The following is a 23,597-nucleotide window of genomic DNA, read 5'->3' on the forward strand; positions in this document are numbered from 1 at the left end:
TATATATACCGGGCCTCAGCATGGCCGCCAGGGCATTCCAGGCTCCCAGATTGTCCGTGTGGCGCCGGGTCCCCCAAGCCCTTGGTTGGGCTGGGCGGAGGATACAACCGGGGTTGCTAGGTGGCGGCAGTCTCTGTGCATCTCCCTGCCAGAACTCGGAATAATGAATAGGATCCCAGGCAGTGCTTACTTCCTCGTTGGGTGGGTGAGCGAATTTTGCCCGGTCCTAGCACCTTGTCGCGCTGGCTCTTCCAGAGTGAAGGGGACAGGGGCTGAGAGCCTCCAGCCTGTGCCTAGGGGCGGGCTCTCTGCACAGGCAGCACAGCACTTGAGCACTGCCGAGGAAGTTAGGCCACTTGGTAAGGGGGGCAGTAGGCCCCAGGGAAAGGGCTTTGTCTCCCCAATGCGCGCGTGTTTTCATGTGGCCAAGTTTGTGTCATTGGTTTTCCATCATGTGACACAGCAGCCTCAGCTTGTTTCTGCACAGCACGACAACGTCTTCTTAGGTTAACTGCTTACATTTTCTTCATTTATTTTCAATTAAATACCCTCTTATTTTCATCTTCAGTATGGATAAATGGCTAAAGAACGCAACTGGAAAAACAACTAACTATTCTGTAAACCACTTCCAACAAGAACAACAGCTGCCAAAATGTTTAAGCTAATCAAGGATTTTATTATTCAAAGCAATATTGACTGGAAAAAATGTGTTGGACTGAGCACTGATGGGGCTCGAGCAATGGCAGGGTCTCGCACTGGGCTTGTCCTGCGGATTCGAGCTGTAGTGCCAGACTGCGTATGGGTGCATTGTAGTATTCACAGAGAGGCACTAGCTGTAAAAACGATGCCATCACTTTAGAGTTCCACTCTTCAAGAATGTGTGAAAGTTTATAAATTATATAAAATCTCGTCCTTTGAATTCCAGAATCTTTACTGCTTTGTGCAACGAATTAGGAAGTGAACATGAGCATCTCTTACTACACTGTGAGGTTCGATGGCTGTCGAAAGGAAACATTTTGAAACTACTCTTTGAAATGAAGGATGAAGTTTTATTGTTCTTGGAGCGACACCCTCTATCGGCAAAAGATGTTATATTTACATTTAAAGACAAGTTTCATGAATTTGCTTGGTTAGCAATGGTGGCTTACTTATGAGACATTTTGTCTTTTAAATGACTTAAGTCTGAATTTACAAGGCACTAAAATTAATATTTTCAAAGTTAGGCAACAATTAAAAATGTCGTTTATGGGCACAGCAAGTTAACAAGAGAAACTTTAAATTTTTTTTACTTTAACTGAATTACAAGAAAAATATGCTGAAACTAATGTCTCAGATGCGATTTCTGCAGTAATCCAAGAACATCTCTTGGGCTAACATCAAGCTTAAATGAATATTTTCCTCCAGTTGACGCCAATAAAATGGATTAAAAACCCATTTACTGTTGACACCGAAAATGAAGAAATATTACAACTGAATGCATCAGAAGTGGAGTCATTAATTGAACTGTCCTGTGACTCTGCCTTAAAAGAGAACTTTGATAAACGCTCAATTGATTTTTGGTTGAGCTGTAGAAATGAATGTTCACATTTATCTGAGAAAGCAGTCAAATTCTTAATGCCTTTTGTCACAACATATAAGTGTGAAACTAATTTCGTGTCTTTGGTTTTCTTAAAACATAAATATAGAAATAGATTGAATGTCAAACCAAATTTGAGAATAAAACTTTCTTCTTTTGCTCCTGACAAAGTTGCTGTGTGATGCAAAACAACATCACTCTTACCATTAGTTCTCTTTTTAGTTATTTAAAAGCGATAAAGTGCACACATAATAAATGACTTATATTCAGCTCATTCAATTATAAATAAAAACTTTACAACTGTTAAAAGTCTACTGGTTAAATTGTAATTAAGGTAATAATAAGTTAGGTAGTATTTTATATCATTATTTATATTATGTACTATTATTATTATTGTGAATAAATAACAGTGAAAATTTATTCTTTTCATTTTTTTTAATATGCGTTTATATTTTTGAACTGCAAAAAAACAGTACTGAAAAAAAATGGGTTCCAACTAAAGTAAAAAGTGAGAAACCCTGGTCCAGCCAGCTTTCTATCCATCTTACAGTGCATTTATCCAATCCATATTCCCTTAACTTGCTGGCAAGAATATTGTGGGTGACTATATCAAAAGCTTTGCTAAATTTGGTACTGGGGTCTATGGAGGGGGGCAGAAACAACATATATGCATATTCATCATTTGCTTAATGAATATGCAAATTAATGTTACCATCCTGTAAATGCTCGTGAATAGATTTACTGGTCCCTGGTGTCAAAAAGTTTGGGAACCCCCGTTGTAATACATAGCGATGTTAGTGTTAGATAAGGCCTTGCAGTAGATAGAAAACAGTTTAATGCGGAAAGACTTTGTAACTTTGTTAAAGTGACTAGCAGTACCCCCTTTTCCATGCTGCAATTATGTAAATGTATTGTTTGCGTGAATGAGAGAGAGAATGTTTTAGGAAAGATAAGTGTGAAGGCCACTGCATGCTCAAATGGCCAGAGGAGGAGCTGGAGACTCAGAAGCACCAAATAATAATCAAAGCACACCGAAGACAGACTACCTGGGCAGATTGACAAACCCTGAAACTAGAGGCAAGCACCCCTTAATAGGGAACCAATCATAACTTTTGCTGGAAAGACAACATTCCTGAGGGGTTGTCAGCATACTGATATCAGATGACTGTGAGAACTTCTTCCCAATAAGCACATGTTATAAGAAGATTGATTGTGATGCTGAATGTCTAATTACAGCCTGACGAGGCAAAATGCATAGACTTGCATGGAAAGAAATATCCTATAAAAGATGGGGTGTTTTGTAGGGTTCTTTGGGTTCTGTCCTGCTAAGATCATGACCAGGAGGGGCATCAGTCCGGACAATAGGTTGGGCCGAGCAACTTAATTATAAGCATTCCATCAGAGTGTGTGTGTGCGCGCATATGCTATTTCATTGTATCATCAATAAATGCGGCATGTTGCCTTATCCCCCCAAAAAAGATCCCGTGTGCTTCTTTTAAGCATAACACTGTGGTTAAGAGCAGGGCCGGCTTTAGGCCGATTCCCCAGAATGAGGCCCCGCGCCTAAGGGAGCCCCGCGCCCGGCACACGCACAGGCTCCGCCGCCAGGCACACACGCAGGCCCCGTCTCTGGAATCAGACCCCGTGCATCTTAAAGCCGGCCCTGGTTAAGAGATAATATGCTGCTTGTTTACTTGAAGGGTTTGCAACAATGTAGCTGTATCATAGCAGTTGAACTGGTCTAAAAACACTCTAACCTACCGTACACCATTACAGATAATTTGAAAAGAACGGACTCAAGAGTTCTCTATTGTTATGGAATCTGTCCACACAAGTGGGGCTGTATTCATCAAAAGAGGTAAACTGCACATTGTGGACCAGATTCAGATCTGCTGTAAGTTACCCTGGCTTTGATCACTTTTTTCTTTATGTTCCTATAATAGACATTTTACTGAAACAACTTAATAGCTTTAGTGACAAACTAATTAATACTCTGCTTGAAAAGTTATTACACATGGGAGACATTGTTAATCTGTTATATTTTTGCACTCCTGCTTTACACAAACTAATGAAATGGTCAAAGCTAGAAAGTAATGAGTGAAAAAGATTAATAAGCCATTTTCAAAAAAAATGTAGCCACTGTTAAAAAACTCAGAGGCAGATACTACAGTATGGGTCAGCTAGCCCTTCAAACATAAATCTCTCCCTCTTTTAATGGTATATTTTTGCTTCAGTAATTCTGAATGGGCACGCAAACTGCATTAAATCCATCTCTGCTCTAGCTCACTTAATCATTGGTTAGTCCTGTGTTGTGTTAATTGGGCCTTTTTTGGATTGATGAATACAAATATTTGTTTTGAATTAATAGTTGACAAAATATTAACCACGGGATCAAAAAGGCATGCCTCTGCTCTCACGCAGATGAATTATAAACTTTGAAGTCTTGGCACCTCTGGAAAATAATACTGTACATAGCTTAGGACTTGATGTTATATTTTGTTCTTTTGAAATGCCACAACACTCTTCCAGATTGATCAAACTGTAGCTTGTTCATAATAGGTTTTAGATGTAGTCTATACACATCCATTTTAGTAGTCTTATTTTATTTTGCCTTTTGTTATTTTTCCCTCTTTGATGACTATGTTATAGTTGGGATTTGGGGATGGCTTATTTCAGTATGTATCGGCATCTGCTTTAAAATGTTACCCTTTGTTGTACTGTTCCCATGTTGCTTGCAATATAATTGATGCTATGATGGTCCCAAGATATGAGAAACCCCAACTGTTGACTGAAGAGCTCAGTGGAGCTCAAAAGTCCCCATAAAGCTAAATTCAGAAAAAAACAAAACATTACAAACTTTTTTTAAGTACTACACAAAAAATTTACCTTCTTTGACAATGTTATCAGTGAAAAGGCTTGTCAGTATGGTGGCAGGAAGCGTTCCATTAGCCAACAGGATCCCAGTGAGCATTGCCAACTTTGTCTGCTCTGTTTCAGAAAACGCTTTAAGGAACAATAGGAGCTGTGGATCAAATCAGACAAACAGGAATATCTGAGCATTATACAGTTACCACGCAGAGGGTATGTCTACACTACCACCCTAGTTCGAACTAGGGTGGTTAATGTAGTCAATCGAAGTTGCAAATGAAGCCCGGGATTTAAATATCCCGGGATTCATTTGCATCTTGCCAGGCGCCGCCATTTTTAAATCCCTGGTAGTTCAGACTCCGTGCCCGCGGCTACACGCGGCATGGTGTAGGTAGTTCGAATTAGGCTAATTCGTGGAACGAGGTGTAACAGTAGTTCGAATTAGAAAGCCTAATTCGAACTACCTACTCCGTGCCGCATGTAGCCGCAGGCACGGAGTCCGAACTACCGGGGATTTAAAAATGGCGGCGCATGGCAAGATGCAAATGAAGCCCGGGATATTTAAATCCCGGGCTTCATTTGCAGCTTCGATTGACTACATTAACCACCCTAGTTCGAAGTAGGGTGGTAGTGTAGACATACCCAGAATGACAAGGTATCATGAAGAACATTAAGGGCCAGATTATGAACCCCTTACTTCTCAATTAGTCCCATTGAAGTCAATGAGAAAGCTAATGGAATAAAGTGCTACATAAGCCAGAACCATAACAGAATCTGGTCTGTTAGCATCAGAGTGTTGAAGAGTTTAGCACTTGCCACACTTGTCCTGTAGATCATGGAAGGATATAAAATCACTCACAAGGTAAGGCACGACTCCATCTGAGTAACAGTGACAGATCTGTCCTTCAGTGGTTAGTCAAGAACTTTTTTCATTAAGGGCTGATCCACAAACTATTGAAGTCAATATGAGTCTTTTAGCAGAGTCTTTCTACGGATGATTTCAGTGGGATCTGGATCAGGTCCTACCGTTTCAGTTCTTTTACAGACTCACATCAAAAGTATCAAGCATGCGAAGAACACAGAAATGAGAGCAGCTTCCACTTTTCCCTATGGAGTTTGGAAGCAGGGAATGTAATTACAACAGATTCTCTCTTAGCTGAAATTCAAAATAATTTCATAAGTAATCATGATATTCTTGATAAAGCTAACAAAGGAAATGCAGCAACATAAGCTACTGCTGAGATCCCATCATTCCCATTGCTAATTACAGTATGGCAGCAGCCTGGTTTGAGGAGAAACTACAAGCTTCCCTGCTTTTTGAAACAAAGGAAGATTTGGCCTGTTCTGAGAACACAGTCAAGTATACATCTTGTGTGTCTAAAAATACTGTTTATTATCAGCTGGTTTCAGATATGCAATTACAAACTCTGTGTGTGACCCAGAGTCCAAGTATGGTTACATAAGTGTTTAGTTTACTACTAATTTCCTTTATTGTGCCTCCCCATTTTATATATAAGTATTTTAAATTGTTTAACTTTACTGTGCAATTCATCATAGCTCATCTTCAAGAGGAATGTGCAAAAGAACTTCATCCCATAGCAAAACATGTTTTTTTTTTTTTTGTTAAACCACATGACTTGGGTGGAAAGGAGTGTCTTAAGAACAGGCTTCCATTTCCTACAAATGGAAAACACTTCCTGAAAACTGCTGATTCCAGCAGAAGAAAGTTCATTCAGCAGGAGAAAAATACAAATTTAGGATATTATTAAAAAGCCATTTTAAAAAAGCCATCCTGTCTTGCAAATAACTCTTCTGTGCGCTTGTAAGCTCAAAAATGAAGCTTCCCTCATTCACACTGTAATTATTAAGTGATATAGGCTTTAAATTAGTTTGCACAGGCCCTAAATGATTCAACCAAAGGAAATCCACCATCTGGCTTTTAGTGGGCATCTGCCAATTGCTTGAAACATGCTATTTTAGCTTAAAAGAAATATGAATTGAAAAAAAAAATCTCAAGTGTGATTTTATTCTTTTCTGCCAAATTGTGACTCAATCAGAAAATGTAAGAAAATCTGGGTTGAAGATGACTGGAAGATTTATAAATATATGAGTGGGAAACACTTAGCTGTGATGGGTTTTTTCCCAAAAAAGGTGCAGACTGATCCCAGCTTAAAAAGACAGCTAACTGGTTAGCACAAAAAGTTAAAGAACATCATCAAAACCAGCAGATCCAGGTCAGGGGAAAATGGAAATGTGCATTGTAATTGCATTTGTTTAATCCACTGTAACCTTGAATTATGATTAAAAGCCACAGGAACACTGACATCAGGAGACCTATTACTACATACAGGGAAATACCATTGAAAATAATGGCCAGAATAACAACTCAGAATCTAGAACATTAAGCATGAAATCTGTTTTTAAAATATTCCAGTGTAATGCCAGTACAAGTTATCTGACTGATGGTTATGGGAATTTAAGTCTTTTTTTTAATCCAAGCAAAGCCTATAAATGTGAAAGGTGACCTGGAGAAAGAGAAAGTAAATCAGACCTTCCAGTTTGAGACTGCCAGCAAAGATGCTAGTACAAGGGAGGCATCTTTAGTTTTCACCTTACAGTGATCTACTTTTCCTGCTGCATCACCCATCCCTTTGGTCCCCATTTTGGCAAATAAATAAGGGTTATGTATGCCCATTGGAAGCCAAACTGTTTTAGCACTTCAAACCAGTATTAGGTTCTAACCATCCTTATCCTTTTTTAGTTTTTTTAACTTTTGTAGTTTTTCCTGTTACAGACTAACTCGGCTACCCCTCTGAAGCTTATTTTTGATGTGCAGCTTACATTACTGTTTATTTGACCCATAAAAATCCCCGGGACAAATTCAACACTCCTGTGAAAGGAGATTATAAAGGGAACAAACATCTTTAACTAACAACCATAGGAATACATTCCTATAATTCATATACACTTTTGCAAAACATGAAAAATGACAGAAAAGAATGTTACATTTTTCCAAATAGTCATTCCTAATAGAAAAAAAAAAACATATAACTGTGCTCAAAACCTACAACATTAACATTGAGCAATTCTTCTTAGTTTCAGAAATCTACAAATTTAGCTTTAGCATTTATTTAAAGCTTATTGCAAGGTCTGAGATGACATAATATTGTCTAAGGCGTTTCCTGTTTCTTCTCACCCCTCATCTCCAACTATTCTTGCAGAAATCTTTCAGTACAAGTTCAGTAGAAAGTTCTTTAAGTTTATTACATTTCAATACAATATATTTGAGGCAGGGACTTGGTCTTTATGTCTGCACATGCCTAATACATTGTTGATGCTATAAGAATATCTGAGCTAATAAAAAGTAGCCCTGAAAAGCTTACATACTGTGTACACAATTTTCTTAGTTCAAGATTATTATACAATTCCCATTGAGTTGCAAAATGCAGCCCAAAATAAGTATTAAGAGAAAACTTCAAAATCTTTAATTGTCTCACTTAGAAACAATAAAAAATAAAGAAGATACTCAGATCCAAGCTGTTATTACAGATTTTCATTGCTGATTAAGAGCGCCTCCTTTAGTAACACTATTACTAACCTGCCTTGGGGAGTCACAAAATGCTCAAGTCACTTCAGAATAGTTTTGAACCTCCCACTGGGTTCTAAGAGGTTTACTACCTACTCATAGACAAGTGCTGCTATTACTGCATCCAGTTATACAAATTGGTTCCCAATGTGAAAAACTGGAAGCATGAGTGACTCCACTACTATATATTCATTGCACACCCAAAACGCCTACTTATTTCAGTGGGAGTTCTAAGTGCACAATGGGCCCAAGATCAGGTCTATTGTGCTGCATTACAAAACTGAACTTTTTTTTTTTTTAAACCTAATGTGAAATTCTGTGCAGTATAAATTCTGCACACACCCCCTATGTAAACAAAAAGGTATATGAACTCCTCTTGTAATCTGGAAAAGCACAAAGATGGAAAAGGCAAAATGCCTCCATCCAACTACAACATGCAGTTTATCCCTGATTAACCCCATGCCTGAAGAGTGTTATTGCTTTAAAATTCAAATAATTGATTTTAAAATACTTATCAGCATTGAAAAATAGAGCACTTTACATATGCTGAGAGAAGCACAGCAAGGTTCCTACAATACCTCATGATTGTGTCCATTCTTTTCCACTCAGCATTTTAATGTCTAATTCATATTTCAATCGCTCAGAAAGCCCCAGTGGTGGTTACACTTCTATATAGTTTCAAGCAATTATTTTCATTAGGGAAAGAGGAAAAATAACCCAAGTTCCTTGTACTATATCCCACTACATGCACATACTCCTATATGCTTTGTTAATATTTACCAGTGCAAGTACCAAAATCAACTCATCTGCCTTTTACCATGGAGTTTATAAGGGAGAAAAAAAATGTATTTCCTTAGCCTTGAAAAAAGTTACTTAAGATAGCCAACACACAGAATGCTGTAAGGATGAACCATTTATCTTTATTGTATACTACATACTCCTACTGATTAGGTTTTTACTGATAGATACATGAACATCAGGCTAATGTATTCATATAGGTCTAATCCTATTTGTTCTACACATGAGTTGTCTTGCTCACTTCACTTGGAATACCTACAAGAGTAAGGTGAGCAGAATCTGGCCCATATGCTTTCCTAGAATTCCTCAGATTCCGAGGCATTACCTTAACTCAGTGGTTCTCAAACTGTGGGTCAAGACCCCATTAAAATGGGATCACCAGGGCTGGCTTAGACTTATTAGGGCTCAGGACATCAAAGCCCCATTGCCCAGGGCTGAAGCCCAAAGTATTCAACTTTGGGTGGTGGGGCTTAAGCGACAGGCCCTCTGGTTGGGGCTGAAGCCCTTGGGCTTCGGCTCTGACCTCTTCCCCACTGAGGGCAGTGCAACTCGGGTTTTGTTTTCTCCACTCAGGGCAGTGGGAATCAGACAGACTCATGCTTTGGTCACCTTTCCTGGCACCCTATAGCATTTTTGTTGTCAGAAGGTGGTCATAGTGCAATTAAGTTCCAGAAACCCTAAAAAACTGTAATAGATTAACTTTGGCTTAGCCACATCTTCAACTATCACCACCCATCCACTAAACTCTATGAAACACTCCCACATCCACGTCAGCTTCCTGGACACCATAATCAGCTTCAACAATTGAACCCTACAGACAACTATACACAAGAAACCCACGGACCACCACACCTACCTTCCCAGACCCAGTAACCACTCTGACACAGAAATCTGTTATCTACAGTCAGGCACCACAGGCTAAGAGCTGAAGAGAAAATCTGGGATTTACACCTTAAAAATGCTCAGAACCACCTGCATCAAACAAGGACACTCCACCAAAGTAATAGATTGTATCATGGAACAGGCCTCCCAAATACCTGAGAGAACCTGCTTTATTCAGAAATAAAAATGCCTCTGACTCTCACCCTGAGTTGCCATCTACCATCACACACCAGAACACATGCAGGGTATCATCGAACAACCACAACCAGTACTAGATGGGCCCCCTATCCTGAAAAGTACCTTTCCAGAATCCCCTCTTCTGGCCTTTGAACAACTCCCCACTTCTCAAAGCTCATCATCAGAAGCACGCTCCCCACTGATCTGGGCACACCAACTCAAAACAGAGGCAGGTCTTGCAGACATTTCTTCACTGCTAGAGTCAACACCCCTCAACATGTCTTTTCAAGATTTATGGATCCTACATATGGCTATCATAACACCCGGTATAACTCATCCACTGCACTAGGTGCCTAAAGAACAATAACTATGTGGGTTAAACCAGACAATCATGCTTGCAAATGAACTCCCATAGGAAAATGATAAAAGCCAAAAACATCACATACTTCTGAATGAACACTTTTCACACAGTGATCATTCTAGAACTGACTTATCAGTGCCCATCCTCAAGGGAAACTGGCACAACACTTTCAAAAATATGAGCCTAGGAACTACAATTCATAGCTTTGTTAGACTCTAACATGGACCGAATAAAGATACTGGATTTAATCCTCTTCCTCCTTCACTGCCTTCTTCCCTCCTTCCATGAACAGAGTGGTGTTAACAGGCCACTTCACCATGAATGGTCCTTTGAAATGTGTGTTAACTATTTATACTAAACAATCTGTTCCATCTTGAATTTAGCTGAGACAATTTGGCCTTGTCTATACTGACATGTTTTGTGGCCAAAAACTGCCTTTTGGTGACAAAACAGTCAGAGCGTTTACTCTTCAATGCAACTTTTGTTGGGAAAAATACTAGGCATGTGAATGTATACCCGTTAATCCTAACAGTTACATGCAGCTTCCCCTCCCCCCGCTGCCTCTGTATCAGAGGCAGTGGGTAGGGAGAGGTGGGAGCCAGTGCATGTGTGCATACCAGTTCACATGCAACTGCCTCCCCCACCACACCCCCACTACCTCTGATACTTCTAAGATACACAGGACTATTAATTAACTTTTGTAATAATTATGAACAGGAAAGAAAAAAGTGACTCAGTGAAAGCAAGCACTAGAGTGCAAATTGTCACCTGAGACAATCTCACTTAACTCCTCCCCCTCCCCAATACCATCTACTTGTGTAAAATGAGATTGCTGGTCTGTCCCTGATTTTCAGCATTACTGTCTCTTACCTCACTGGAACTTTCCACTAGCGCTATCTGATCACCCTAATTGGATGATGTAACTGCCAGAATATCACTTTCACTGCTGGGACAGAAACAAATCATTTCTAGTGGTATTGTCAAGGCATCACTTCTGGTGTCTTTAAGCGTAATGTATATTTATCTCCCTTTTCAACTACCAAGTTCCACAGGGACACATTTCAGGACTACAGGCAGTCCCCGGGTTACGTACAAGATAGGGACTGTAGGTTTGTTCTTAAGTTGAATCTGTATGTAAGTCGGAACTGGCGTCCAGATTCAGCCGCTGCTGAAACTGATCAGTTTCAACAGCGGCTGAATCTGGACGCCAGTTCCGACTTACATACAGATTCAACTTAAGAACCCCAGGCGTCCCCAAGTCAGCTGCTGCTGAAACTGATCAGCAGCTGATTCCAGGAAGCCGGGGCAGAGCAACTCTGCCTCGGGCTTCCTGTAGTCAGCCGCTGGTCAGTTTCAGCAGCGGCTGACTTGGGGACGCCTGGGGCAGAGCAGCTCGGGTGCTGCTGGGTTGGTCCAGTGGCGCGGCCGCTCCTCGGTGCTACTGGACCAACCCAGCAGCACCCCAGCTGCTCTGCCCCAGGCGTCCTGATTCAGCCGCTGCTGAAACTGATCACCAGCGGCTGAATCAGGACTCCTGGGGCAAAGCAGCTGGGGTGCTGCCGGGTTGGTCCAGTAGCGCCAAGGAGCGGTGCTGCGGGACCAACCGGCAGCGCCCCACCTGCTCTACCACAGGCCCCGGGCTTTGCTCCACGTCTCCCTGGTCTGCTGAGGGGGGGCACTAGCTGCGTTTCCCCCCCCCCCCAGCAGACCAGGGAGATGCTGAGCAAAGCGGCGGAGGACCCGGGGCGCTTCCATATCAGCTGGAAGCGCCGCGGGCCCGGCCCGGTCCTCCGCTGCTTTGCTCCCCGTCTCCCTGGTCTGGTGGCTCCCCCAGCAGACCTGGGAGATGGGGAGCAGCTTTTCTTGCCCCGGAGGAGGCGGGCGGCGGGACCAGGCGTCCCGCCGCTCCAGTCCTCCGGGGCGAGAAAATCCCCATTCGTAACTGCGGATCCGACATAAGTCGGATCCGCGTAACTCGGGGACTGCCTGTACTTTATCTGCAAGAAATCCTGTTTATCAACATGTATTCATGTATTTTAATGCACATTAAGGAAGAAATAGTAAATATGGTCTTGAAACTGAATTGCTCCATAGTTGAATGGAGGCTACTTGCAAGTAGGTACTCATAAAAAAAGCAAGAGATATAATATTCCTTCTTTGTGATCCAGTACCAAAGGCAACCACAGTGCTACTTGGGAACTCAGGCCCTAATTCTTGCCAGCATCCTCTTGGGTTTGAGTTCTCTGAAATTGGATGGAAAAGGGAAGGGTGCCCCTTTCATCACCTGTGGCACCGGCAAAATACGGTAAGCTGCTAGTTCAGAAGAAGAATGCACCCTGCACCCACACCAAAGGGACAACAATTGTCGATTGACAACAATTCTATAGTAGTGGTTCTCAACCAGAGTCCCAGGAGCCCTGTGGGGGATGCAGGCAGATTTCAGGGGTGGCCGCCGAGCAGGACCAGTGTTCGATTCGCTGGAGCTCGGGGTACAAAGCCTAACCTCTGCCATGGAGGGATAAAGTCTAAAGCCCTGAGTGCCACTGCCCAGGGCTCAAGCAAAAACCTAAGCAACTTAGCTGTGTCAGATGCTCTGTAGCATGGAGAAAGATCTTAGCAATTGCACAGCTTGCTACCCCTCAACATCAGCTCTGGCTTTTATAGTTAGAAAACTAGTTGGGGCACAGCTGAGTGGTAGAGATTTTGTAGTATGTTGGTGGGTGGTGTAGGGTAAAAATGTCTGAGGCAGGCTATGATATTCTGTTAAGAACCCCTATTCTAAATTTCAAGTCTAGAACAGGCACACACACACCTATGCCAAAGGCACAGTACATGAAGGTTGCCCCCCCCCCCCCCCGCCCAGCCCATCAGAGGAAGATCATCATAAAGATAACTACCCAGACAATTACATCCCAGGGAAAGGCCCTACAGGTGAGAGACAGGACATAACATTCAATGGTGCTAGGAACAAATGCGCAATTGTCATGTACCCTTACTGCTTTAATTCCCCAGGTGCAACATCAATAGATCACATCCATGCAAAGATACCTTCCTGATGCTAACAGACACATTGCCACTTAACACAATTGACAATTGATGTCTGCTTTGTTGAAGTACTTGTTTAACTAGATGTAAGGTACTCTATAACCTATGGACGGAAAACACTATGTAAGCTTTAGATTATTGCTCTCATTTTGCCTCACGGTTAGCACCTATCCAGGGGGTCCGGGATCTTCCCCCCTCCATCACTTCATTCGCCCATTGGCCTCCTATATAATCAACTGTAACCTATTGTCTTGGCAGTGTTCACCAAATCTAATAAGCGAAGTGACACTCCACCAGCACTGTGTAATAAACCCTCCTGCTTGCTTCATACACAGTGTCCAGACTCTGTTACAACAGTGGGTGAGAGGGAAAGCTCAAAAAGAAAATAGTGAAGAACTACTGTTCTAGAAGAGAGAACAATTGGGCTCAGAGGGAGAAGGGCAGTGTAGTGGCTTATAGCCTATTAACTATGCAACACCACAGTAGGCTCTGGATTAAGATCTCTCATCTAAATATTAATCTAACCAAGCCTGATATCTAATTAAATTGTGAGGCCTGAGAAAACCAGAGTCTGGGGAGGTACGACTGAAAAGTCAGTCTTGTGAATCTGGGGTAAGCAAAATTAGCCAGATTTACATGCCTGGAAACAAATATCCTCCAATAATTCAAACATTTTAGGAAGCAGCAGTGCAAGCTTTCCACCAATCTGTGACAGCATGCTTCAACTGTAACATTAATCAGCCTCCACAAATAGTAAGAAATATTTCCACCGACAGTTAGGTATTGGAATCTCTGCTGATATTGCTGCACCAGGGTGACTATTAGTGCCAACTGTAATGTTTTTCAGTTGAGTTACTTGCTTCTGGAAACGGGCCTGATATCAGTTCACATGTGCTAGAAAAACAGCAATCCATTTTAGGTAGCTACTTTGTCATTAGTGATTTGAAGTGATGATTATCAATTCACTAACCTTCCTTTTTTTTTTGAAGCCTCAAAATACTTTATTGACCACTGGCATGATCGTACAATATGCACTCTTAAAAATGCACAAAACTGAAAGTGAAGCAATTATAAAACAGTTTAAAAAGACGACTGTTTGAATTGGCGTGGTATTCATTTGTTAAATACGTAGAACAGTTTCTGTAATTCAAATGCAATGAGTCAATAACTATAATCATTGACATGAGATGTTAAAAGCAAGAACATCACATTTGTGTGGGAGCAGAGGTAAATTTAGTTCTACAATAAGTGATGCATTAAGCAATCAACATCAGTTAAAAGGTATAATGACCAAAAGTGTAAAAATAGCCTTGTGAACAGGCAATAATATGCAAATAAGAGCCAATATCCCTAAGCCATTGTATTTGTAAAGGGAGTAAGTTTGACATCAGACAGAAACTCCCTCATTTTTTCTTTTCATGATAATTTTACAGTTGGAGCAGCATTCCATATTCCTACTACTTTTTTATTTGACTTGAACCATAGAAGAGGCTATACTCACATCAGCACTGGCCAGTTTTATTATGCTGACCGTGAATCAAAGATATAATTTTATATTAATTCGGAGGAGAAAACTTTAAGTCCAAATATTTCATCACAGTTCTTCAGGTTTCCATGTAATTCAATAAATAGCCACCACATTCATTAACATCTAAAGCAAGTTAATACAGTAACAACTCCATCGTTGTGCGATACTTGCTCTTACCACGTCACAGACATGCACCCAACGCCTCCTAAAAACCTAAAACTTGGAGCTCATTCTGCAATGTATACATACCAAACTAGTCACAGTTCATACGAGCAATCTCACTGACCTTAACGAGTGACAGATTTGCAGACACTACATGGAAAACATATACCGTGAGTTTGATACAACTCTGGGTTTTGTTGATACAGGGCTTTGGTGATTAAATTCATCTCAGCGAGTGCTCTGCCAGGTGGTTCCACAGACACTGACAGCACCAGAAACAGGCTGGGATGAGAAAGTGGGGGAGGAGGGTAGGGACATGCTGATTCAGCATGTACCCTGGACAAACTCCACAAGCAGTGCTCTTATAGAGCCACAATTACAAATTAAAGCTACCACTTCTGAGTGTTACAGTTTGCTCTCTCTGACCCAACCAAGTTAAATCGAGACAACAAAACTATTAAAGAATATACAATTACATTAGAGCGAATAGGATATTAAGCACAAAGAGATACTGCTCCCAACATCACCTTTTTGATCTCCTCTTCAAATGCCTTTTCCAAATATTTATATCTCCTGATTAGTTTATTGAAGACCTAAACATAAAACAAATTAAGTTAGAGAAATAAAAACATAGCACTGTCTCCTGTAAGTCAGTTGGGGAAACAGACAATGCCAGACCCCTGGGCAAGGTTGGGGGTAGGGCTCTGCACTACCAGAAGGGGCAGGGTCTCAAGCAGAAAGGGGGGATAAGGACAACTAGTCCTCATCACTACCCAGCGCATGCCATGCCGGCAGCCCCTAGTGCTTAGAGCCTCTCAGAGCACATGTGGTGCTTCAGCAGTGATTTAAAGGGCCCAGATGCAGTAGTGGTTTGACAGCTGGGAGCCTGGGCCATTTAGAATCACTGGATCCTAAGACAGTAGCCCTCCTGACACACTCCTTATCCCACTGGCAGGCCTGAAGTCAGTGAAGAACACCCATAACTTATTTTTGATAAAACTGGGAATACAATTATTTTTTTTTTAAAGACCCTGTTACAGCTCTGAGGAAAAAAGTATGGAGTAGAGAGGCTTCCTATGTTTTAATGTCTTATTACACAATTTTTTTTATATGTCCACATACACTGTCTTTCTAGGAAACTAGCAGCTACCCAGTGAAATGGGTGCTGTGCGCATTTGTGCAGAAATCCCTTGTCTCAAGCTACCGTTCCAACTGTCCAGGATGGTGTTTCTGCCCCTGTGCTAGTTTACCTGACAGTGGAGGATTAAAATCAGCATTGGGATGCCTCTATAAGGCAGCAATATTTGGTAGAGAGAACCGTTTGAGTTTCCAAGAAATCGGATTTTCAGCCTCTTTTCCCTGCTCCCCTCTCCTCTCTCTCTGTCCATTGCCCCTTGTGATGGCATGTTGGGGGTCCCCCGTCTCCTGCACCCCGAAATGGCACAAACAAACTGCACCAGCCCGTGGAATAGAGGAAGTTTATTGCCTCTCCAGGATACAGTACAGCACAGATGTAATCTGGTCACAGAGCTGGGCTAGGATGCCTCAGGCCCCCTTAAGATGGGGGAGACCAGGCCCCTAAACTCCAGCCCCTTTCCCTAGGCTGTCTCCTCCATGCTCCCAGACAGCCAGCCACTAACTAACTCTCTTCCAGCCCTGCCCCCCAGCCAGGGCAGCATTCCACCTTCCTTTGTTCCTCTCCATGGGGGGTGTCTGGCCATACTGGTTTGCATAGTGACTCATCCTGTTTTGCTGGGTCGTGGTACCCACGGCAGCCAGTGGGGGTTACCCCAGAGCCAGCAGCATAGAAACCAGCCAGGTACCCCCACTACGTCACACCCCTATTTCTCTTTTTACCCATTCGTAGATCACTTTACAGGAGTGAAACAATGGGACTACCCCCATTTGGCACACATCCTGTGATAACAGAACTGCCTTGCTAGGCTGGAGGACTGAGCCAACAGTGGTAAGCTGTAATACCATGGTGGTAGGGCTCAATGCCTTTAGTAGAAACTGGTTTCTTAAAGACCTTGACATAATGCAGGGGTGGGGAACCTTTTCTGACTAAGAAGGAGAATGACACTCCCCACATTCCCATTGCACACCAGAGCCGAGGGAGCCCAGGCTAGTAGGGTCCGTGTGCGCTCCCTGTGGTGGAGTGGCAGGGGGCCTGGAACACCAACACAGATTCCCTAATGCTGGGGCAGGAGGACTGAGTCTCAGGGGCCACATTCAGCCCCCAGGCCTGAGGTTCCCCAGCCCTGACAAAGTATCATAAAATGCTCTATAATCAGAGGTAGAATACTTTTCAGAGCTAGCAAAGTTCTCCTTTGTAAAAATCTTTTCAGGAACAACTCTGAAAGAAACTAAGTCAGTGCTGCTGGAGCATAACAAGCACATTTTGGTAACTTTTAGAGTCAATAGAAAGTATCTTAATTCATGGCCTCAAAAGTTTTGGACTTCTCATAAAGAGCCTTGCATTTCTCCCTCCCCACTGAAAGTCTTCTCCTGTCCTCAGGAGATTGGAGCAATCTCTGTACGTGTATGCATACATTGCCTTTTTTGGTACTTTCTCCACACTTGCATCTTCACAATCTCCCTTCTCTTCACTAGGGCTGTTAAAATGCATTTATTTAGGTAAACATTTACATGCAAGGGGAGAGCCTGCTTTTAAGCTGACTCCCGGCTCCCATCTGTCACCCCCCACCCTTCTGCTGCTGCCTCTATTAGATGCAGCATCATAGAAGGGGGAGGCAGGTGATTCCCTGGGAGTAGATATGCCCCTCCCATGCTGCTGCCTCTGATACAGAGGTGGTAGCAAACAGGAGGAGAGGGGGGAGGGAGAGGGCTGCATGTAACCATGTATACGTTAACCGTGTACACGTTCAAATCCCTACTCTTCACAGAGTTTGTGTTTTCTTTGTGTAAGGGTAATGGATGGCTGGAAAGAAATGGCAGTGGGCCATTCCCTATTCTGAGGGGACATAGGTCTCCCTCTACTAGGAGCTCCCGTTCTTTCCCCTCCCCTTGAGCTACTTTGGTCTCTTCTCATCAAATCCTCTGCTGTCCTTTGGTAATATCGGTCCCCCCTCACCTCCCTATCATTATCTGTCCCCTGTTCTGTCTCTCCATCCATGTTCCCTGTCCTCTCCATGTGACTTCAGCACAATGAATAGTGGAGGGTAACATACCCCTACTGTGGCTGCACTGGCCTGGGTGTGTTGGGTGGGAGATGAGAGACACTGGAAAAAAAAAATCAGTCCTCTTGCTACTGTGCAGAGCCAACACAAGGCTTGCAACTGACATGGAACTCGACTGGGATGGGGAGCTGGTTTATAATAATTACAATTTAATTTTGTTTGTTGTTGTTGCCAGGTTATTATGACCTGGGTGTAAGAGACAGATTATGTTTATTCCAACAGCATTTTCTAAAGAGGCTGGCAAGAGTTTATGAAGGGCAGTCTTAGTGCGGATCAGCAGAAAATGAAATAAAGAATGAATTATGGCAATTTGGGGAAGCAAGCGGATATGGAAATTTACAGTCCATTAAAATGCAGAAAGATAATGCAAAACATGAGCTAGTTCGCTGTTAAAAAATGAGAAAATGTTGCATGTTATGACAATTTGTAATGTAGAAAAGTGCTTTGGGATGCAGTGTAAACATACCTGAAGTAATTGGGCACTTGTGGCTGGTCCATGCTAGCTAACTGCCTCACAGGGATCAGGCTAAGGGGCTGTTTAAACATTCAGGCTCAGGTTCAAGCCAGAACTCTGATAGGTTTTCACCTCGCAGGTCCTATAGCCCAGGTTCCAGCCTGATCCAAATAGCTGCACAGAAACTTTTTGCCCTGCAGCTTGAGTCTTGTGAGTCCGAGTCTGTCTTATGATGTGGACAGCTGCAGTCATGCTGCAGGACTTTTATTCTAGTGAAGATATAAACTTAACATGCCACAATAGTGTCTACACTGACCAGCTAGGCTGTGTCCAGACTCAGGGGTTTTTTCGAAAAAAGTAGCCTTTTTTCGAAAAAACTTCACCTACGTCCAGACTCAAGCCGCGTTCTTTCAAAATTAAATCGAAAGAACGCGGCTTTTCTTTCGATGGCGGTAAACCTCATTTCACGAGGAAGAACGCCTTCTTTCGAAAGTTCCTCTTTCGAAAGAAGGCGTTCTTCAATGTAAATAGGGCTTCTTCGAAAGAGAGCATCCAGACTCACTGGATGCTTTCTTTCGAAAAAGCAAGCCGCTTTTTCGAAAGTTCAACGTGCAGTCTAGACGCTCTCTTTCGAAAGAGCCTCTTTCGAAAGTATCTTTCGAAAGAGCCTCTTTCGAAAGTATCTTTTCGAAAGAGCCTCTTTCGAAAGAGGCTTGCAGTCTAGACATAGCCCTAATGTGCAACACCTTAGTTTGCTTTGAAAATCATATCCATTGGGCCAGACAAGCCCTGTGTGCATAAGAGCAGAAAAGTGCCATGCAAGTAGTGGTATTTACCAGCACATTTAAGAGTTCTCAGGTATTCTCTGACAAGACTGGCCTGCAGAGCTAAAGTAGACCTTGATTTAGATTTCATTTCTTCATGCTAGAGTTAGATTTCTGTTTCCTATTAATCCAAAAGGCAAGAGTTGGCTGAATCAGTAACGGAAGCATCAATTCACTTAACTACAAAATGCGGTCTTATTGAGTTTTGGTATGAATATTTTTCCTGTGCTGCATTTTTAATTCTTAAACTTCCTGCCTTTACAACTAAATGCAGGTTCTGTTCCAAAGCTAATTTTTTCTTCCTTAGATTGGTATTTCCAGTTGTCATTACCAGACAACTTAAACACCTATCCAATTTGAAGACCCAAAAGCAATGGTTTTGAGTAATAAATATTATGAACAAAAACGTTCTTAAAAAGAGAAGCGGATTCTTAACAGAGGGTGTAATGGCTAAACATGTTGCTTACTACATACAATACTTTTGCTTTCCTACAGATTTTCTGGTTGAACCTCTTCAATCCAGCACCCTCAGGACCTGACATGTGCCAAACCAGAGAATTTGCAGAAACATGGAAGGTCAATATGGTATTGAGTTAATCTCTATTTTGCTCAGATGACTAAATGGAACAATGTTTACAATACTGCTTAATGTATAACAGTATTGATGCACCCTACATAAGCCCATGCCTAGCCAATGTTTATCAGCTCTCCATTAGAAAGTGTTAGTGTTGTTACACAACTGTATTGCACTGGCACAAGGAAATGAGGGGGAAAAAAAGCATAATTACACTTAGCAGCATTATCAACACTTCTACTGCTTGCTGGGCTCTTAGAAGACATTCATGGGTAAACCGAGCTAAACAGCAGCACAGAACACAGAGCCAGAATTGGCAGCTGTAAGCAAACTTTACGAGACTGAGGAAAACTTGGCCACACCCATGATAAGCGGACATCCAGCTAACTAAAATCATGTCAGACTACGGCTATTGCTGGACCAGAGAGTGCTGGACTAGAGATTCAACCTGCATAGATTTTCACTCCTCCAAGTAGGTTTTTAAAGTAGCCTCACACTTCTCAGTCAACATATGCTACTGAAACAATTCTTGATGCTAGTGCCCTTTGTACAAGTCCTGCCAGGGTCTGTATATCAGCTGAACACACTGGCCGGGATAATTGCTTTTATTCTTGTGTACTGTACCCAGTGTTACAATAAATGTTATTTCAATAGTTACATCTGCACACACATGAGATTTCTTTTTTATTTTAGATTTATATGCAGAATTATAAGGTGGCTCATTTTTCTGTAATGACAACTCATCCTTTATTAGAATATTACACATTATGCACTGCTCTTAGTCATCATTATTTGTCATACTCCACTAAGGAGTTGCATGATTTGAAATAGTACTGCACAATGTCTTAAGTTTCATGGCTTATTTGTATCTTTTTCGATTCCTGCAAACTCTTGTGAATAACCATTCCCCCCCCCCTCACATGTAGAGGGGCCACTGATGTCGATTTGATTATTTGTGCAAATCCCAATTACTTGCATGAGGAAGTAGGATTAGGTTTCCATTTTTCAGTCATTACTCTTCTGTGCCATGTGTTAATATAAACTTGCTAAAACCTTTTATTTTTAAAATAACTGCATGTAGAAGAGGACAGCACAAACTGAAGAGAAGAATTGGAAAAAAAACTGATAAGCCTCACAAAAATTGTATGAAAGATAGATGTACAACAGCCCTATAATTGTCTTTCAAAGGAACTGTGACCAGGTAATTCTAGAAATCAATTTTCTTATATAATAGGTTAAAGCTTATAGGTTAGAGGGGACAAAGGCAGATTAGTACGTAATTGTACTGCTTAACTGCTTTCTAATTAGTCTACTGCAAGGTCAATCTGCAGATTTATCACTACTATCTTTTCCAATGACTTATCAATAGACTACAGTGGCCTGTCCTTCCTACACGGACCTGAGCATAGTTTCGGATAGTGTCATAATCTTCATCTGCAGAGAATACACAGTGGCTGGTCATCTTGGTCTTGTCATTGTCATCTATGCGTGTCCCTCCAGGGGCTAAAAAGGAAGGGGGAAAAAAGCACTACTCAGATAAGGCTCCCAAGACTTATTAAAGCTTATAACCTTTTAAGTATCACTAAGTTCAAGGTGGAACGAAAATGGGCAAGAACAGCCAAGAAAAAGGCAGAGCACTTACGGGCCGTGGTAGCATTTGAGCTGTGTAGAGAAAGTAACAATCAGGATTTCCACACACGGTCATATCCTACAGACGATTGAGAGTCATGATATGAAATCTTGGTTGGCTTTGAGTGTTGAGTGCAGAGTGAGGTCCTGTGGGAATTACTGGGTGGTGCCAACTACCTGAACACACTAGCACCCTTCTGTTCATTTTCATCCCATAACATTTAAAAAGCAGATGTACAGCATCTGGAACCAGGCTGATTCCCAGCTCATGCCCAGTCCCCCCACTATGCCTCTGACTAATCAAGTAGTCGATGGAAATTCCATTGACTACTCAATTAGCTGATTTAATGCAATTTAATATTTCTACTGCTTACCATACCTAGCAAGTCAAGTACATGTAACCCTATTAAAGAGAGAAGTTACTCATTCTGTGCAGTAACGATGGTCCTTCGAGACTTGTGTCCCCATGGGTGCTCCACTGTTGGTGTTGGGCTTATTCCAGCACCATAGATCAGAGACTTTTACAGCTGTGTCCAGTCAGGCTGTGCATGCACACACACAGTGTTCCTGCCTTTGAAGTTAGCACGTGCAGCCCTCTCTCTTTTTTGATGCCCTCCTGGCAAGTGCCCAAAGAAGCGGGGAGGTGGGCGGGTAGTGGAGCACCCATGGGGGGGAGGGGGGAAGGGGAGACACATCCAAGAGCAATCGTTAATGCACAGAGCGAGTAACTTCTCTTTCTTCTTTGAGTGATGTCCCCATGGGTGCTCCACTGTTGTCGACTGTAGCAGTGCCCATTTAGATGGTAGGTGGGCTTCAGCTAGTTGTTGCAGGCTGTGGAGAGAACCACCGAAGCGACTGTGGTGTCCATTATTGAGCATGGTACATCGCGTAGCACTTCATGAACCTATAGTTAAACGACCATGTGGCTGCTCGATGTTATTTCATGGAGTGACACTCCCCTGAGGAAGGCCATTGACATTGCCATTGCTCTAATGGAATTAGCTTTGGTAGTCATTGGTTCTGCTCTGTTCTGGAGTGAGCAGCAGGTGGTTATAACAGGATGTTATCAATTTTGATATGCGCTGGGAAGAAACTGGTTTTCCCTTGGATCTTTCGGCTATAGATATGAGCAGTCACAGTGATAGTTGAAAAGACTGTGTCCTGTCTAAGTAGAAGACAATGGCCCTTCTCACATCCAGTGTGTATAATATGGCTTCGTCCCTGGAGCGATGCGGTTTCAAGTAGAAAGTGAGAAGGACAAAAGGTTCATGGATATGAAATTGGGAACAAACTTTGGGTAAAGAAGGAGGGGTAGGGTTGCTCGGAGACCTGGTTCTCGGCCTCCTGTCAATGACTGATGGCGCGTGTGCTTTGCTGAATGCTGGGCAACAGCAGCAGCTTAACAGTTTATGCCTCGGTGCCAAGTCTGCCAGTGCTAATGGTGGAGGCATTGGTACCATTGGAACCCTGGGAGATCTGGGGTTAGTCTGCACCATGAGAGGAGGGTTGGGGTTCACCTGGTATCGTCTTGGTGCTGAAGGCAAAAGCCATGCCGGGGGCTCGCAGGGTGCCAAAGATAGTGCCGGTGCTGCCGCAGCTGCCTTTGCTGATTCAGGGCCCTTAGTAGGTGCCCTTTTAAGTGTATGCAGAGCGAGCTTCACAGGCTGTTTAGTGTGCATTTTTTAGCCTGTTAGTGAGGAGGCTCGTGCTTTTTGAATGCCTGAGATGCCTGGTTCATCTTCCTTGCTAATTCATGATGGGAGGGAGTGGGCTTGTGAGGGCTTTGTTTTTTTAAATGTGCTTTTTGCCATGAGGGGCTAGAGAGGTTCCCCTGATGGGATGTCGCATCCAAGCCTTTATTGCCCCTGTTATGCACATGGGGGTCTAGGGCTTTGTCAAAGGACAGCTTGAGTATTCTGAGCTCTCTATCATT

At 42.5% G+C, this 23,597-nt stretch overlaps 1 protein-coding gene and 1 long non-coding RNA gene across 16 annotated transcripts in view; one reads left to right on the top strand and one right to left on the bottom strand.

Annotated features, from left to right (window-relative positions):
- The window catches only part of LOC106733017 (uncharacterized), an 86,816-nt gene that overhangs the window by 61,198 nt on the left and 2,021 nt on the right, over positions 1-23,597 (top strand). Inside the window, exons 2-4 of one of the 4 annotated variants that reach the window (XR_016348960.1) lie at positions 3,353-3,470; positions 19,957-20,046; positions 21,117-21,445. This is a non-coding gene — a long non-coding RNA (uncharacterized LOC106733017). Of the gene's footprint in view, positions 1-3,352; positions 3,471-19,956; positions 20,047-21,116; positions 21,446-23,597 lie in introns of those variants that run through there. The other 3 variants (XR_001369265.4, XR_016348959.1, XR_003087196.3) reach the window with 3 other exon arrangements.
- BZW2 (basic leucine zipper and W2 domains 2) overlaps positions 1-23,597 on the bottom strand; it is a 93,572-nt gene that overhangs the window by 31,570 nt on the left and 38,405 nt on the right. For all 12 annotated transcript variants that reach the window (XM_075922262.2, XM_075922261.2, XM_075922264.2 and 9 more), the window contains 3 exons: positions 21,435-21,538; positions 15,511-15,576; positions 4,463-4,598 (listed from right to left, as the gene is read on the bottom strand). In XM_075922262.2, the coding sequence (XP_075778377.1) occupies positions 4,463-4,598; positions 15,511-15,576; positions 21,435-21,538 (306 nt within the window). The remainder of the gene's footprint in view (positions 1-4,462; positions 4,599-15,510; positions 15,577-21,434; positions 21,539-23,597) is intronic.

The sequence above is a fragment of the Pelodiscus sinensis genome, chromosome 2 (assembly GCF_052426305.1).
Source record: "Pelodiscus sinensis isolate ZL-2025 chromosome 2, ASM5242630v1, whole genome shotgun sequence".
Classification (NCBI taxonomy): Eukaryota; Metazoa; Chordata; order Testudines; family Trionychidae; genus Pelodiscus; species Pelodiscus sinensis.